We start from the raw sequence: 19,049 nt of genomic DNA, 5'->3' as shown, positions 1-19,049 counted from the left end.
TAAATAGAAACTGTAAAAAACTAAAGCGGGAGGAAATGTAGTAACTGAAGGTATAGTCTCTGCTGCTGACTATCAGGGGTCATGTGATGTTCTTGGGGACCCGACCAATGAGCCCTAAAGCGGGTAGTCCGGGAGGGGGTGGGGTGGGGCTTCCTGACAAGGGTCCTGATTGAGCATGTAGCATCTGAAAAGCTCTCTGGAATAAAATTGATCTGTTTCTTGTTGAAACCTGCCCGGTCTGACAAGTCATTGCAGTCATTAAAAGCAAAGATTATCAGGTCATTGAACTCATTAGCGTTTGTGGGAACTTGCTGTGCAAAAAAGGCTGCTGTGCTTCCTGACAAAAGTGGCTGCATTTCAAAAATCCTTTGTTGGCCTTGGGGACATTCTGAGGTATTGAAAGGGGATGTACAAGTGTTAACCGACAGTACACAAACAGAATTACCTGGAAAAACTCAGCAGGTCTGGCAGCATCGGCGGAGAAGAAAAGAGTTGACATTTCGAGTCCTCATGACCCTTCAACAGAACTTGAGTTCGAGTCCAAGAAAGAGTTGAAATATAAGCTGGTTTAAGGTGTGTTGGGGGGGCGGAGAGAGAGAGAGAGAGAGAAGTGGAGGGGGTTGGTGTGGTTGTACGGACAAACAAGCAGTGATAGAAGCAGATCATCAAAAGATGTCACCAACAATAGAACAAAAGAACACATAGGTGTTAAAGTTGGTGATATTATCTAAACGAATGTGCTAATTAAGAATGGATGGTAGGGTACTCAAGGTATAGCTCTAGTGGGGGTGGGGAGAGCATAACCGACAGTACCGTACAATGTTCATAAACTGATTCCATCTTATATTGAAGTAAGATCACTAACAGTCAATCAAATCCATCACTGGGTTTTTGGCAGAAATACTTTCATGTTCAAGCCACAATCATCCCATTTGCACTTTAGAAACCTTTCGGGATGTCACATTGAGTAACAGACTGGCTGGCCCTGAATTCAGTTCACAACAACAGTATGCAGTTCAGATTATTGCAAGGTCAAAATATAAATTGGACACCACAACCTTCTCAAGGATAGAGATTGGTAATAAATGCTGGCATTACCGGTGATACTCATATTCCAATAACAATTTTTTTTTTTTAAATTGCTCAATTTTCTCGGGGTATCACTTCAGATATTGCTGTCTATTCCTTTAACATTTTACTCACTGTTTTAAGGTTCACTAGATCTAAATCAAAGAACACATTGTAGAGAAAGCTCTGAAGAATCATATCTGACTCAAAACGTTAACTCTATTTCTCTCACCACAGGATGCTGCCACCCTGCTGAGCTTTTCCAGCACTTTGTTTTTTTTATTTCAGATTTCCAGCATCCGCAATATTTTGCTTTTATTTGTATCATATTATGCGGGTTGTGTTTGTGTGAAAGGGGAGAGCTGAGGGCTAAATGGCCTTTTGCTACTCCAAATTATCATGTATTTTTTTACTGATAATGGCACATGAACTGCTGTCATTGATTGGTTAGGCCTGTGTGTATTAAACGATTGATGTTAGCATAATGAATTGGTTTGGGCTGGCACTTCCTGTTTAAGTTTCAAGGCTGCAGTCAGGAGTGAGGGTGAATGTATGTGTGTCAGTGAGAGCAAATAGATCCTGTTTTAATTTTCAATGTAGGGTCAGACTTTAACCTGTGATTCTGCTCTATTACCCAATGTGGTCAGTACACAGAGGATTCTTCTGCAGCCCCTGTATTCCACGAGAAAGGTCGGCCTGGTGTTCACTAAAGATTTTTCTTTCTTGCTAAATAATCTGTTGTAAATAATCCCGTTGTAAGTAACCTGCTCACGGCATAGTTATGTGCATTGACCAGGAATTGGATCTGACCACCTCACCTCCCTCGTGTCCGGGAAAATTCTACTGAACTACAATCGTTTTTAAAATTTTTAATATTGCATTATAAATATGCAATTTTTAACCAGGTTATAAGCATTTCTGTTTATGCTGCAAGTGTATTCCACCTTACGGAATAGATGTTTTTGTTACCTCTCAGCTTGACCATTCTGATGCAGTCCGGGCTGGTCTAACCTTTGTAAACCTGAGCTCACCTAACCCTCTGCTGCCTGTATCCTCATCACACCGAGTCCCCTTTACCAGTCATCCTGTGCTCACTGACCTACATCGGCTTGCAATCTGCCACTGCTTTGAGTTTAAAATTTTCAGGCTTGTGTCACCATCACTCCGCCCCATCTCTATAATGTCCTCCAGCCCCCACTGAGATTTTTTGTTCCTTTTTATTATTTCACAGGATGTGGGTGTCGCTGGCAAGGCCAGCATTTGTTGCCCATCCCTAATTGCCCTTGAACTGAAAGGCTTGCTAGGCCACTTCAGAGGGCTGTTAAAAAAGTCAACCACGTTGCTGTGGGTCTGGAGTCACATGTAGGCCAGACCAGGTAAGGATGGCAGATTTCCTTCCCTGAAGGACATCAGTGAACCACGACGCTTTTTAGAACAATTGATGGTAGCTTTATGGTCACCAATCCTGTGACTAGCTTTACATTCCAGATTTGTTAATCGTATTTAAATCCCATGCAGCTACCAAGTGGGATTCAAACCCAGGTCCCCAGGGCCTTAGCCTGGGCCTCTGGATTCAGTGATGTTGGTTGGAATTCTCCCAAAGTGAAACTAAGTGCGGTAGCAGGTAGTTATGACATTCCCCGGCCTACCGTCCGTAATGGTGGCAACTCGTGCCCCATTCTGTGCTTGGAGCCTCATTAGTTGTCCTGAGGCACGTTTCGCTCCGAATCACCTGGTGGGTCGGGAGCTGATTCGTCCGCCCACCGTCAGCTGATGGGTTCGAAGGTCCGGTCGCCATATTTAAACGTAAGTCCAACGCACGATCTCAATCTCTCCAGCCCACCAGAGATGTCTGCAACCGGCAGGAGAAAGGCCGAGAGCCTCAGCACAAAGTCTGCACCCTGCTTCACCCACCAGGCCCTAGCCAGAGGGGTGCAGGAACAACGGCACGTGCTGTACCCCACAGGTGGCTGCAGGAAGCACAGCAGCCTCACCTCTCAGGCCTGGGGCACCGTAGCGGAGCAGGTCAGCGAGGCTGGCACCCGTGCCCGAAGTGCCACCCAGTGCGGGAAGAGGGTGAGTGATCCATTCCGCTCTGCCTGGGTAAGTCATCTTTCAACACCCTGCAATATCAAAATCTCCTCATGCACTCAAACGGCTGCCCTCTTCAGGGGTTTCATGCAACCATTAGCGGGGGACGCATATCAATACTCGTTCTCCCACCAAGACATTCACATCATCACCATCTATCGCGTTGCTCACACTCCATCCCCTGGCCCCTCTGGGAAAGGTTCCTCACACATACACAGGGGACATGCATCTCACCCAAGCTCTGCTCCACCCCTCCTCATCATGTCCTTCCTTTTTCTTCATTAAGGCCAAGCTGGCGCACAACAGGTGTGAGAAAGTGCAGACCTGGGGAGGGGCTCCGATATCCTCACCCTCAGTGAGTGTGAGGAGGCTGCGGCCGAGCTGGCTGGGGAGGGCAGGGATCGCTCCTGTGGGGAAGGGGAGATCGGCCTCTCCCAGCAACCTAACACGGATCACAGCTCCATCACTTCATCAAGTCCTGACGTTCGCAGTGAGTCACGGGCAGTCTTATCTAGATTACGCTCATTAACTGAAACTCTCTTCTATTTTCTAGGCACAAGCACATTGAGGCCCCCAGGCCAGTCCAGCACCACTATTGCCAGCCCCCAGACCTCATCCAAGGACGAAGCTCTGGAAGAACCATCACAGCACTCACACGCACCCTCCATCAGCTCCACACACCCGTCGGTGGAGCACAGCTGTGGTTTAGGCTCAGGCTCACTTTCTGGGGAACGCCTCACTGACACACACCCGCACCAGTCGGAGGCAGGGACAGCCCAGGTCTCCAGCACTCGGTGGACAGCTGGAGACCAGCCACCAGCTCGGTCCGAGTCAGGTGATGAGCCTCTGGAAGCAGCCGCCAAATCTATGCTGGAGATGCAACAGCAGGTGGTGGAACACCAGGCAGAGATTCGGCAGCCGCTCAGCCGACAAGAGTGAACAGTAGGGGAGTCCGTCCGCGTTCTGCCTCATGTCTTGGCTCCAGCATGTGAGCACCTCGAGGTCACCAAGGGAAGACTGGCGATCACCATGGAGATCTTGGCCCAGCAGGTCTTGTCAGATTTGCACTCAGCCACACAGCCTGATGGGCACCATCAAGATGAAGGTGACATGGCGATGAGGCGCCTTGACCTCCCTTGAGGTGCACCATCTCCTGCAGGAGTCACCCTCGGTCACCCACCGGGAGGATAAGCGTCAACTGAACAACCTGGGGGCCTCCTCTCAGGACACTCCAAGGGTTTGCAGCTGCTCACAGCCCCTTCTGCCTGTGACCCCATCCACTCCAGCTTCTCAGGCTGCCAGGGGGTGCTTCTGGCCCTGAGCAGGTGACCCTTATCAGGCAGGGGCCCTCCTGGCCACAGGCCACCAGAAGACGTCCACCAAGGTCAGCACAGACATCGGGGTGCAGCAGTCAGCAGGCTACCTCCACCTCTGCTGTGGATGTCAGGGCTGCACCCAGGCGTGGTGCTAGAGTTAGGAAGGTTAAGAAAGATTGATGTCACTTTTGGGTTACGAGTGTGCTTTACATGTAAATAAATTGCACTTTTGTTCGTACATTTGATGGTTATGTGAATGTTCCTGTCAACTGAAGGCGTTGTGATTTTGTACTTTGGAATCCTCTTATTTCGAGGTTTAGCTTTCCTCCCACTCGGTGATCGTGTCCCACTGTGAGATTCATATTCCTGTGATGTCAACTGCAGTTGAGTTCGTATCTGCACACCTTGAGTGGTGTCAGGGAAATGTGTTTAAATCTTTATTGGAAGTGTGTGATGTAAGTGTTTCTAACCCTTCTTCCTCAAAGAACGCCATTGAGTGAGAGCAGCTCATCAGCTTTGATAATCTAGCAGCATTTGTGCCTCCTCAGTGGTAGTGGCAGAAGAAAAGACATGCACGGGGGAGGAGATTCCTCGGCATGTCCACATCTCAGTGGCAGCAGAGTTGGCATCATCAGATGGCGGTGAAAGCTTCTCTCACATCGATCTTGTTCCCAAGTGGGCTCTCAGTTCCCAGAGTGAGCTCACTCACAGGAACCCCCTGACCAAAGCAAAGATCATGGCCTGGCGATTCATGAGGCAAGTGTGAATGCAGAACTCATTCTCACTGCAAGTGGGTGGACATTCCCTGAGTTCAAACAAATTGGCATCGAGGGCTAGGAGAGATGTGGCTATATTCCCTCACTTGGCTTTACTCTTCCTGGAACCTGTCAGCAACTAACATATCACAGGCACGTCTCCCACGTCTTCCTTCCTCCATGGCGTGATCACACCCATGCTGACCCTCAGCAGCCTCCTGAGGTTCCTGGGCCTCTGGATCTTCGTCCTCCTCCAAGTCATCCTCTGGCAGGGAGTCACCTCTTTGTATAGCCAGATTGTGAATGGCACAACACGCTGTGATGATGTGGGGAAACCCTGTCGGGAGTGAGCCAACTCAGCGGTCCAAGCACCTGAAGCACTTCTATAAGGAAGCGTGTGGATCTGTGAGCAGCGTTGTACCTCACCTCAGAATGACTGTGAGGACGAAGCACCGGTGTCATCAGCCAGCGGTTCAGTGGGTTCCCCTTATCCCCAAGCAGCCATCCCTGCAGATGTAATGGGCCTGTGAAAACCTCAGGCACCTGGGAGTGACTCGGGGTTTAGGAATCATGGCAACTCCCAGGTACCATGCACAAACGTGCAGTATGAGCTTCCGGTGATCACACACCAGTTGTACATTGATGGAATGGTAGCCCTTGTGGTTTATAAACATTAGGGGCTGCTGCCATGGAGCCCATACAGCCAAATGGGTGCAGTCTATTGCACACTGCACTCTTGGGAAGCCTGAGATGCCGGCAAAGCTGGTGAATCTGCCAGCCCGGCTATTTTCATCCAGAGAAAACCTGACATAATGACGGGTTTTCCTGCAAAGGACATCTGTGACCTCCTTGAAGCATCAATGTGTTGTGGACTGAGAGATGCCGCACAGATCGCCTGTTGATCCTTGGAAAGAACCAGAGGCCAAGAAATTGAGTACAGCGGTCACCTTCAAAGCCACTGACAGGGGAAACCCTCCAACTCCACGTGGCATCAAATCTTCTTTAGAATGTGATGTACCAGATCTTGGGACAAGCGCAGATGTACACAGCATTGCCTCTCACTCATTTGTAAATAGGAGACTCTTGGATAATAAACCCTAGGTTTGGTGAGTTACCCCCATTGTCTGGGTCTCTCCTCCTGGACCCTCCTGTTCATGCTGTGGCTCCGTTTAACCATGTCCCTCAGGCTGGACTTGTGTGCAGAGTCGACTCTCCCTCCTTCACCTCCTCCAGTGCATTGGGACACTGACAAGGGCAGCATTGCTTCAAGGGACGTAGTTTAATGAGCGTTCATGACATATCTGCTTTTGCCTTCTCTCTGAAAGGAAACATTGAAGACATTAATGATTCAAGGGACATAGTTTTTCCTGCCCCACTTGCATGGTGGCTGATGCCGCCTTGTCCCTCAAGACACAAGCACACACATCAAGGTGACCAAGATGGTATCACAGATATATAACACCTTGAGCCTTGTGTTGGTTGCAAAAGTTTAAGTGAGATGATTGACCCAATCTAGCTCTGTGCTCCAATCTCTGATGTGGCATATTAATGACCAATGAGTGGATGCGGTTTGCCCCATTAGGAGTGTCACATCTGGTAAAGACATGACAGGCCTTCATTGATGGAATGCCGTATATGATACAGCTGCATCTCCCTCACTATTGCCTGCATTCCCAAATTCTACATTCCTATTACTCTTGAGATGCAGCGACTGTGATGAGAAGCTACTCAGTTCTGAGTAGCACTTTAATAGTGCGAATGAAGTGGCTTTCATCGTAAGGAGGTCTTCCTCCTTTCTTTCTAAGCAGACTTCTGCTCACTCCGGCGGCAACAAGAGGTTAGAGGGCGACCCCAGAAAGGCCCCCCTCGTGCTCGCCCTTCCCCCGACTGCCATTCCATAGCCTTCCCTCCCCATTAACCCCCTCATGTTTGTCAGCCCACCCCCAGTCGAAGTGCTAGTCTCTGAAAGTGGAGGCCTGCATGAGTACCACAGCCCAGTGGTGTTCCCCGGGACAATGAAAGCAAAAAGAAGGAGCAGTCCCACCTTATAGCCCCAGCAGAGCAGCGTTCATCACCACAAGGCCGGTGCGGCGCTATGGCAGATATGTTCCACTCACCTTGAAGTTACCAGTGAACTGAGATCCGACTTGTGCAGGCCATCCCTTTCCAAACGGGTTTGATGCCAACATAATTTTCCGCTGGTTTGACGGAACATTGGAAGGGGAGGCAAGATTCCGGCGAGCAGCTGCTTTAATGAGCATTCATGACATGCTAATGAATGCAAACGGCGTTCGTGCCACTAGACAGCGGGATAACGCACCCACCATAAACCCACCGTCAGGAGAATTGTGACCTGTTTTTTTACCATGGTGGGTTTCTGATTTTTTTTGCCTCCCGCTGGATTCTCCCACCCGTGGGTGGGATGGGTGAATTCCGCCCATTCTCACTACACCACATCTTCCCCTCTCTGCAATCCTCCATATTTTGGCCTCTTGTGCATCCCTTATTTTAATCACTCTAGCATTGGTGGCTGTGTCTTCAGCTAACCAAGACCTTAAGCTCTAGAATTTCCTCCCTAAACCTCTCCACCTCTCTCTCTCCTTCCTCCTTTGACACACTTCTCCGGACCTACCTCTGACCATCTGTTCTAATACCTCTCTGTGGCTTGGCATTAATTTTTCTTTGTTAACGCTCTTGTAAAGTGCCTTGGAATGTTTTCCTCTGTTAAAGATGCTACGTACACGCAAGGTGTTGTTGCTGTAATGCCGGCTTATGAAATGGTGCCATAGGCTTCCTCATGGTAATCTTTCTCCACGTGCCTCATGCACTATCATCTCGATTTCAATCACTATCAGACAGAAGGTCAGACATCAGGGCTGCTCTGGCAATGTGGACAGACTCTGTCTGAACCTCGTACTTCATTTCCCTTCATATTTCCCTGTCACTTCACATTGCCTTTCCCCTTTGACCCTTGGTGAGCTTGCTACAGTTGGATTGAGATGTCTTTGTTGCCTCCCCAGTTGGAACAGCCCTTTCTGTAATCCTCGTCCCTTTAAATCCGCCTCATGTGCAGTTTTCTCCCACTAGGATCATCCCTAGACCCTTGTGCAAAATGATTTGAATGGAAGCCAGAGAGGGAATAATTTCTCAATTTGCTGACAATACCACATCACAGGAGCGGGATGGGGTGGGGGTTCTAGCTCTGCCAAGTTGTGAGGATGAAGATGTGAGAAACTGCAGGAGGATAAAGGCAGGTTAGTGGAAGGAGCAGATAGGTGATAAGTGTAGCTCGAATTAGATTATGATGAGTACGTTTTGATGGGAAGGGAAGGACACAGAACATAAATAGGCTTTTAAAAGTTAAATAACCAAAAGATTTGAGGAACCAATACAAAGATCTTTAACAGAAAGGTTGCAAGTATAAAAATGTTTCAGACTAAAACAGTAAAATGACATCCTGGGATTTACACATAAACAAACAGGGGGTGGTGAATCTGTAAGAGACGCTGATTATGCTGCAGCTGAGAGGAATACTGTGGGCAATTTTAGGCACCTTGTTATAGAACAGAGATTAGACCCATGGAAATGGTGCAGTGTATTTGGATAATACTGCTGGGATTTGATTATAATGAGATTTGAAAAAGCTATGGGAGATTTAGCTAATAGAAGCTAATAGGGCAAATAATAAAAGAGGGTTTTGTCTGATTGGTGAGCTGGTAACAAGGCAGCATCCATTTAGGATTAGTGCTGGAATTACAAACAGGGTAGAAAGTTCTATTTTGCTACAAAACGATTATTGGAAGATGGGATGTGAATCAGTTGTGATATCCAAATGGAAACTGGATAAACATTTTTTAAGTAAAACCTTAAGAGGTATGAGGCAAGAGCAGGGAAATGGGATTAGATTAATCCAGAGTGGAAGATGTAGCAGTCTAGATAATCAAGAACAATTTATGGAATCATCAGATTGAATTGCAGCAGCATAGGTGGTGGTCATTTGGCCCATTGAGGCTGTGCTGGCTGTTTTCAAAGAGGGATCCAGTTAGTTCCACTTCCTTGCTCTTTCCCTATAATCCTTGCAATACTTTTCTCCTTCAAGTTGTTATCCAATTCCCTTTGAGGGTTACTGTTGAACCTGGATTGACTACCCTATCAGGCAGTGCATTTCAAACCCTAACTACTTGTTGTGTAAAAGAGAAGAACAATTTCTTCATGTCGCCTCTAGTTCTTTGGCCAGTTATCTTAACTCTGTGCCCTCTTGGTATCGACCCTTCAGCCATTGGAACTAGTTTCTCTTTATTCACTCTAAACCCTCCATGACTTTAAATATGTCTATCAAATCTCCCCTTCGCCTTCTCTGCTCTAAGAACAATCCCATCTTTTCCAGTCTACCCACTTCATTGTAATCCCTCATCCCTGGACTCATTCTTTATTAACTGCTCTGTTAACCTGTCCTATGATCATGAGAACATATAGGAGCAGGAGTAGGCCACTCAGCCCATCAAGCCTGTTCTGCCATTCAATAGGATCATGGCTGATCTGATTATGGCCTAAATGCCACTTTCTTGTCTGTCACCCATAAACCTTGACTCACTTGTCAATCAAAAATCTGTCTAACTCAGTCTTGAAAATATTCAATGACACAGCCTCCAGCACTCTCAGGGGAAGAGAATTCCAAAGATTAATGACCCTCTGAGGGAGAAAATTCCTCCTCATCCTCACCTTAAATAGGAGACCCTTTATTTTGAAACTGTGCCCCCATGTTCTAGATTCCCCCACGTGGAGAAACATCCTTCCAGCATGTACCCTGTCAAGCCCCCTCGGAATCCTATGTTTCAATAAGATCACTTCTCATTCTTCTAAACTCCAATGAGTATAGGCCCAATTTGCTCAACCTGTCCTTATAAGGTTGCCCCTTCATTCCTGTCCTACCACCTTCAAAGATTTCTGCATAAGCACCTTGGGCCTCTCTGTTCTAATACCCCCTTTAAAATTGTACTATTTATCATTGATTGTCTCTCATTCTTCCTACTAACTGTGATGGAATTTTCCAGGTGAACAGCTGTAGAATGGCTATGAGTGAAATGCAATTTATGGACGGTTGTGAATCTCATTGGTGGCAGGGTCTAGCTAGCAAACAATTGGTTTTGAAAACCAGTTTTAAGAATTTGGAGGATGGGGAGTGCAGTGGAGGTTCACCAGGCTGATTCCTGGGATGGCAGGATTGTCGTATGAGGGGAAATTGGGCCGACTAGGCCTACATTCACTGGAGTTTAGAAGAATGAGAGGGGATATCATTGAAATGTATAAAATTCTGACAGGAATGGACCGACTGGATGCAGGGATGATCTTTCCTGTGGCTGGAGAGGGGGGGTCTAGAACAAGAGGTCACAGTTTCAGGATATGGGGTAGGCTATTTAGGACTGAGATGAGGAGAAACCTCTTCACTCAGAGGATGGTGAACCTGTGGAATTCTCTACCATAGAAGGCCATGGAGGCCAAGTCACTGAACATATTTAAGAAGGAAATAGATAGAATTTTGGAGGCTGAAGGTGTCAAGGGGTATGGGGAAAGAGCGGGAGAATGGTGTTGAGATAGAGGATCAGCCATGGTCATATTGAATGGTGGAGCAGGCTCAAAGGGCTGAATGACCTACTGCTATTTTATATGTTTCTACGTAACTGGGTACGTTATTTTCAGGACAACTTGAAAGATGTATTACAGTCCATACTCTGTCTTGAATTTGTTTCGCCAGTTGTGCATCAGTCAGACTGTGACCCACTCAATGAATGGTTTTAATGAGTTAGGGACAGGGAATGCACTGAAAGGAGAAATGGAAACTGGGACAGAGAGCTGACCTCTGCTTAACATTGGAAGTGTAATATAAATTGGGTCTTAAACCCAGATTCCACTAACTGCTATTTAGAGTCCAAAATAAATCTACGTTGTCAATTTGTAAAATAGGAATTTATATCCCAAATCTGAAAAACTAACAGATTAGGTTTAATTTTTTTAAATTAAAAATTTTGGGTCAACAGCACTTGTGGCTGAGACTGATATTTGTTTATCTTTTCCTTGCAGATTCGGATCTGAAATAGGTTTATTGTAGTTGGCCCTTTACTTTCGAAGGGGTTAACAAATATTCCAATGAGAGTTGGCTGCCTGTCATTCCGCCAGCCATACGCAGGCCTGATAATGAACGGTGTGAAGACAGTGGAGACCCGCTGGCGGCCTCTGCTGGCTGACTTGCAGGATTGCACCCTGGCCATTCACATAGCACACAAGGATTGGGAAGACTTGGGATGGAGGGATGTCCTCACTCACACGTTGGGAATGAGCCAATCCCAAATACAGAGCCTACTGGATGAAGGGGAGAAGTTTGGCAGAGGAGCAATTGTAGGTAAGATGAGGAATTCCATAATTCTGCTTCCTCTTAAAATTTGTTTCAGTTGTGTAAGTGGAGTCTGCAGCAGGCTCCAGCACCCACCTTCTCGTCTAACACACCCACCCTCTCGCGTTCACAGCTGAGGTGGGAGAAGGAGTTGCAGAAATATTCTTCTCACAAAGAGTACGCCACTCAACAAGTTGGATATTACATTGACTTTCTTGCACCTAAATCAAGAAATGCTAGTTTGACTTGTCATAAATTAAATAACATTAGTGCCACAAAACCTTTTCCAATTGTTCACTGATATTTTTCCATGTGTTAACACCTATCTTTTTGTCAATTACTTATATATTGCCTATCGCAAACATACAATTTGACATGAGTTTAAGAGACAAAGAAAGACTTGCATTTACATTGCACCTTTCACAATCTTAGATAATCAACAATAAAGTATTTTTGAAGTAGGGGAGGCAGTGGTATTGTCACTGGACTAGTAATCCAGAGACCCAGGGTAATGCTCTGGGGACCGAGGTTCGAATCCCACCATGCCACATGGTCCAAATGGAAATCAATAATAAAAATCTGGAATTATACGTCTAATGACAACCATGAAACCATTGTTGATTATCGTAAAAACCCATCTGATTCACTAATGACCTAAGGGAAGGAAATTTTCCTTCCTTCCTTCCCTGGTCTGGCCTACATGTGACTCCAGATCCACAGCTATGTGGCTGACTCTTAAATACCCTCTGAAATGGCCTAGCAAGCTACTCAGTTATATCAAACCGCTAGACAGTCAATAAAGAATTGAATTGGACGGACCACCTGGCATCGACGTAGGGACTGGAAACAACAATGGTAAACTCAGCCCTGTCAACCCTTAAAAGTCCTCCTTGCTAACATCTTGTGCCAAAATTGGGTGAGTTGTCTCACAAACTAGTCAAGCAACAGCCTGACATAATGTGTAAGGTATGATTCCCTGATCTACCATCACCATCCCTGGGTATGTCCTGTCCCACTGGCAGGCCAGGCCCAGCAAAGGTGGCGGCACAGTGGTATACGGTTGGGAGGGAGTTGTCCTGGGAGTCCTCAACATCAGCTCCAGACCCCATTAAGTCTCATGGCATCAGGTCAAACATGGGCAAGGAAACCTCCTGCTGATTACCATGTACCGCCCTCTCCTCAGCTGATGAATCAATGCTCCTCCATGTTGAACATTACTTGGAGGAAGCACTGAGTGTGGCAAGAGCATAGAATGTACTCTGGGTGAGGGACTTCAATGCTCATCACCAAGAGTGGCTCGGTATCACCACTACTGACCGAGCTGGCCAAGAGCTAAAGGACACAACTGCTAGACTGGGTTGTCAGCAGGTGGTGAGGGAACCAACAAGATGGAAAAACATACTTGACATCATCCTCACCAACCTGCTTGCCGCAGATGCATCTGCCCATGACGGTATCAGTAGGAGTGACCGCCACACAATCCTTGTGGAGAAGAAGTCCCGGTTTCACATTGAGGATACCCTCTATCATGTTGTGTGGCGTTACCACCGTGCTAAATAGAATTGATTTCGAACAGATCTAGCAACTCAAGACTGGGCATCCATGAGGCGCTGTGGGCCATCAGCAGCAGCAGAATTGTACTCAAACACAATCTGTAACCTCATGGCCCGGCATATCCCCCACTCTACCATTACCATCAAGCCGGGGATCAGCACTGGTTCAATGAAGAGTGCAGGAGGGTATGCCAGGAGCAGCACCAGGTTACCTAAAAATGAGGTATCAACCTGGTGAAGCTACACCAAAGGAGAACTTGTGTGCCAAACAACATAAGCAGCAAGCAATAGACAGGGCTAAATCATCCCACAATCAATGGATCAGATCTAAGCTCTGCAATCATGCTGCAACCAGTCGTGAATGGTGGTGGACAATTAAACAATTCACTGCAGGAGGAGGCTCCACAAATATCCTCATCCTCAATGATGGGGGAGCCCAGCACATTAGTGCAAAAGCATTTGCAACATTCTTCAGCCATCTCGGCCCCCTCCAGAGGTTCCCAGCATCATGGATGCCAGTCTTCAGCCTATTCAATTCACTCCACATGATATCAAGAAATGGCTGAAGGCACTGGATACTGCAAAGGCTATGGACCCTGACAATATTCCAGCAATAGCACTGAAGACTCGTGCTCCAGAACTTGCTGCACCCCTAGCCAAGCTGTTCCAGTACAGTTACAACATTGGCATCTACCCAGCAATGTATAAAAATTGCCCAGGTATGTCCTGTACACAAAAAGGAGACAACCAACACAGCCATCAATCTACTCTCAATCATCAATACAGTGATGGAAGAGGTCATCCACAGTGCTATCAAGCAGCACTTGCTTAGCAATAACCTGCTCACTAACGCTCAGTTTGGGTTCCGCCAGGGCCACTCAGCTTCTGACATCATTACAGCCTTGGTTCAAACATGGACAAAAGAGCTGAACTCCCGAGGTGAGGTGAGAGTGACTGCCATTGATATCAAGGCCACATTTGACCGAGTGTGGCATCAAGGAGCCCTAGCGAAACTGGAGTCAATGGGAATCAGGGAGAAAACTCTCCACTGGTTGGAATCATTCCTAGCACAAAGGAAGATGGTTGTGGTTGTTGGAGGTCAGTCATCTCAGCTCCAGGACATCACTGCAGGAGTTCCTCGGGGTAGTGTCCTCAGCCCAGCCATCTTCAGATGCTTCATCAATGACTTTCTTCCATCATAAGGTCAGAAGTGGGGATGATTGCACAATGTTCAGCACTATCCACGACTTCTCAGATACTGAAGCAGTCCATGTCCAAATGCAGCAAGACCTGGACAATATTCAGACTTGGGCTGACAAGTGGCAAGTTACATTCATGCAACACAAGTGCCAAGCAATGACCATCTCCAACAAGGGAGAATCTAACCATCGCCCCTTGACATTCAATGGCATTACCATTGCTGAATCCCCCCTTATCAACATTATTGGGGTTACCATTGTCCAGAAACTGAACTGGACTAGACATATAAATACTGTGGCTACAAGAGCAGGTCAGAGGCTCGTAATTCTGTGACGAGTAACTCACCTCCTGACTCTGCAAAGCCTGTCCACCATCTACAAGACACAAGTCAGGAGTGTGATGGAATACTCCCCACTTGCCTGGATGAGTGCAGCTCCCACAACACTCAAGAAGCCTGATACCATCCAGGACAAAGCAGCCCGCTTGATTGGAACCGCATCCACAAACATTCACTCCCTCCATCACTGACGCACAGTAGCAGCAGTGTGAACCATCTACAAGATGCACAGCAGGAATTCACCAAGGTTCCTTTGACAGCACCTTCCAAACCCACAACCACTACCATCTAGAAGGACAAGGGCAGCAGACACATGAGAAAACCACCACCTGGCATTTCCCCTCCAAGCCACTCAGCTTCCTGACTTGGAAAAATATTGCCATTCCTTTACTGTCACTGGGTCAAAATCGTGGTACTCCCTCCCTAACAGCACTGTGGGTGTACCACACCACATGGACTGCAGTAGTTCAAGAAGGCAGCTCACCACCACCTTCTCAAGGGCAATTAGGGATGGGCAATAAATGTTGGCCCAGCCAGCGACACCCACAACCCATGAAGGAATAAAAAAAGTGTTGCAATGTAAGAAACAGCAGCTAATTTGCACATAGCAAAATAATGATAAAGATAATATAGTAATAAGAAAGATTCCAAAGGATAGATAAGGGTCACCTTCTTTTATTTTCTTCCTATTCTCGTTTCTGCAAATGAGATGTTCTGCTGCAGCTCTGTTCTGCACTTACCAGCAGCCATCTGTTGCCTGTATCTCATCAAAGTGACAATTCCTCCTGACTCGGACGCTGAGGCCACTCCTTTCCTATCTCAGCTGAGGTCTACCAGCATTCTCGGGATTGAACATGTGACCTTATCCATGCATGTGTCAAATCCATATCCAATGCTCTCCTCATTGACCTCCTATCGTCCGGTCTTTGTAAACGTCAGCTCAATTGCCAAGGTTCTGCTACATGTACCTTACCCCATGTCAAGTCCCAGCTTCCCACCTCTGTTGTGCTCACTGTGCTTTGTGGGCCTCAGTCCCCTAAGCCTTCAATTTAAAAGCTCCCATCCTCACATTTAAGTCCCTTAATTGTTTTGCCTCTCCCTGCCTCTGTAACTACCTTCAATCCTCCCCAGACTCGCCACTGTTCTGACACCAGCCTTTTCTGCACCATCTCCATTACTTTGCCCCACCATTAGCAGCCATGGTTTCGGTTATCTAGGACCTAAGCTCAGGAATTGCCTCCCTAACCCCTCTCTGCCTATCCATCTCCAGTGCTTTAGGTTACTGCTGCTATTATCTTCTCCTTTGCCTTTCTGGCAATTGTTACTTGAATACACTTCTGTGAAGTGCCTTGGGAGATTTTTCAAAAGGCTCTGTATAATTAAGAGTTGTTGAGAATATCCTGGATCATGTGACTTAGTGCCATAATCTGGTGTATTTAACAGTTTTGAGTGTAATTGTAAATTGACTCAATAGCACAAATCATCAGGTTGTTTACATTGATGATTATTGTTAAAAAAAAATAAAATGGATTTGTCTGCTGGTGTGTTTACTGCTACAAAACCTACTGCCATTTCAGCGCCCTTTGCTGTGATGTAGAGTAGGCAGTGTTGGCTCTGTCACCCAATGCAGCAACTGCACTGCAACAGAACTCAAGAGTGGCCTCTCTGAACTGTGAATTATCAGGTTTTGCTGTGTCATCAGTGAAGTTTCAACAGTGCGTGAAAGGGAAGCAGGAAAGTATAAGGGAAGAGAGCACAACCATACCCTATGGCTCTTGTCTTTAGTGTAGAGCTGGGGTAAACCTTCTCTGCTGGGAGCACAGTTTAACCTGAATAAGGCAAGTAAAGTCAGGGCAACTAAATCAGAGACATTTCCTTTGAGAATATCTAAGTTTCTATGTGGAGATTGCATCATATAAACCTTGACATTTAACGCTGATATAAAGATTGTGACAGCTTAGAAAAATAGGCCTTTCTTGATAACGATACCTCCTCCCCAGCAGACCCTCATTGTAAACGGTTATATTCAGTATAATGATGAACACATCAAACTGTCTTCACCAATGCCCCAAAATAAAATTCCTCTCTGTGTGCACTATAGGCTTAGTCGATGTTGGAGACACCTGGCAGTGCCCGAGTGACTCAGGTCCTGAGGAGCTGAGCAAGTTGGAGATACAAGCCGTCTTACAAGGGCTGGAACACAAATATCTCACCACTTTGTCCAATCCACGATGGCTGCTTGAGCCAATCCCAGCCAGAGGACACAAGGATATCTGGATGGTGGATATTCCTGACGAACTGATTCCCTGATGGCCACAGTCAGCAAACTTAAAACCGTCTGATAGATGGCAAGAGTGTGCAGAACTATTGTGATGAGAAACTGGAAAAAATAACTGCCTGCTGACTGAGATACGTGGAAAATATTACTTTTAATTCCCTAGTATTTTTTTGTAATGTTCTTTTTCTTTGTGTACTGCTGCTTTTAGGTATGTGGGAAAAAAATAAATTGTGGAACACAGGATCTTTCCCACCCCCCCAAAAAAAGCTGTGTTCTTGTATTTGTCACAAACTTATATATAATTTGTTGTATTTTATATGCGGTAATTTTTTACATCAGTTACTTGTTGTTGTCTGAGAAATGGCAGGTGGATTTTATTGTGACACAGGTCACCCATACTGGAGACAAATTCACAAGGAAATGGGCCTTAAATGGCCTCCTTTTCTCCAGGTAAACGGTCAAATAACTTGACATCAGCATCGACTCCATAGAGTGTGTGGGATTACAGATTGAGCTAAATCCACCCCCCCCTCTTCACTGCCTTTCTTAAAGAGAAGGCACAAGAGGCACAACCAAGTTCCTTTTGAAAGATAACCTAAGTTAACTAAATGGTGAGATTAGGGCATTAGATGATGCCTGGTAAGCATGAGAAACAGTCAGTAAGCTGATAGACACTTCATGTTGATGTTCAAGGCTCATCCAAACAGCTACAGTTTGAAACATAAGCAGTTGGATAATACTGGAGCCCCTTTGTGGTGGGCTGTTGGGAATATGGAATTAAGCAAAGCCCATATTCCTCAAAGGGGGAGAGAACATTAAAGAAAGGAGCAGTCAACCAATTTTTTTTTCTTTCCCAAAAATAACAAACTATAAACAGTGAAATTAAGAGGTTTCTTTTGGGATCCACTGGCGACAGATGCCATCCTAGCAAAGACTGTATCCTGGTTCTCGAATGGGGCACCTGTTAAGTTGGTGAAGTTTGAAATTAAAGTCAAACAACAATTGCATTCCATGAATCTGGAATTATGCCAGTAGCATTCTGCAGGTATTTAAAAAGGAATAGAGTAAGTAAAGTGAGTGTTGGTCATCTAGAGAGTGCCAGTGGGGAGGTAATAGTAGATACTAAGGAAATGGCAGAAGAAATGAACAAATATTTTGCTTCTGTGTTCACTATAGAGGATACAAAAAACATTCCAGTAATAGCTGCAAATCAAGAGGAGAAAGGAAGAGTGGAACTTGGTGAAATTGAAATCGCTAGGGAAACGGGACTGAGCAAATTGATGGAGCTGTGGGCTGGCACCTCCCCAGGTCTCGATGGACTATGTCCTAGGGTGTTAAAAGAGGTGGCTAAAGAGGTAGTCAGTGTGCTGGTGTTAATTTTCCAAATTTCGCTAGATTCTGGAAAGGGTTCCATCAGACTGGAAAGTAGCAAATATAACCCTTCTATTCAAGAAAGGAGGGAAGCAGAAAACAGGAAATTATAGGCCAGTTAGTTTGACGTCTGTGGTAAGGAAGTTGTTAGAATTGATCATTAAGGAGGTTATAGCTGGGCACTTAAAAGAACTCCAGGCAATCGGGAAGAGTCAACACAGTTTTGTGAAAGGATAATCATGTTTAACTAATTTATTGGAGTTTTTTCAAGGAGTAACATGCGCAGTAGATAAAGGGGAGCCTGTACTTGGGTTTCCAGAAGGTATTTGATAAGGTGCCACATCAAAGGTTATTACAGAAAATAAAAGCGCATGGTCTAGGAGGTAATGTATTAGCATGGATAGAAGATTGACTGACTGGCAGAATGCAGAGAGTATGCATAAATGGGTCTTTTTCAGGTTGGCAGGATGCGATGACTGGAGTCCCTCAGGGCTCTGTGCTGAGGCCTCAACTTTTTACGATTTACAGCAATGATTTTGATGAGGGGAGTGAGGCCATGGTAGATAAATTTGCAGATGACACAAAGACAGGTAGGAAAGTATGTTGTGAAGAGGACATGAGGAGGTTGCAGATGGGTATAGATAGGTTGAGTGAGTGGGCAAGGATCTGGCAAATAGAGTTTAATGTAG

General features: G+C 46.0%; 1 protein-coding gene across 1 annotated transcript; it reads left to right on the top strand.

The window, feature by feature from the left end:
- Positions 1-1,577: 1,577 nt before the first annotated feature.
- Positions 1,578-17,284, top strand: zgc:110222 (uncharacterized protein LOC550336 homolog). Its single transcript, XM_041195870.1, has 3 exons — positions 1,578-1,758; positions 11,312-11,630; positions 16,813-17,284. Exons 2-3 carry the CDS (start codon positions 11,378-11,380, stop codon positions 17,019-17,021), a joined length of 462 nt encoding a protein of 153 aa, XP_041051804.1. The 5' UTR covers positions 1,578-1,758; positions 11,312-11,377; the 3' UTR covers positions 17,022-17,284.
- The last annotated feature ends 1,765 nt before the right edge of the window (positions 17,285-19,049 follow it).

Source organism: Carcharodon carcharias, chromosome 9 (genome assembly GCF_017639515.1).
Source record: "Carcharodon carcharias isolate sCarCar2 chromosome 9, sCarCar2.pri, whole genome shotgun sequence".
Lineage (NCBI taxonomy): Eukaryota > Metazoa > Chordata > Chondrichthyes > Lamniformes > Lamnidae > Carcharodon > Carcharodon carcharias.
Note: the sequence above shows the minus strand (reverse complement) of the source record. Positions and strands in the feature narration are given on the sequence as shown.

Coding starts and splice junctions, on each gene's coding strand:
- zgc:110222 (XM_041195870.1), top strand. CDS start 11,378: ATGAGAGTTGGCTGCCTGTCATTCCGCCAGCCATACGCAGGCCTGATA. Junction 11,631..16,812: donor TGGCAGAGGAGCAATTGTAG/GTAAGATGAGGA, acceptor TGTGCACTATAG/GCTTAGTCGATGTTGGAGAC.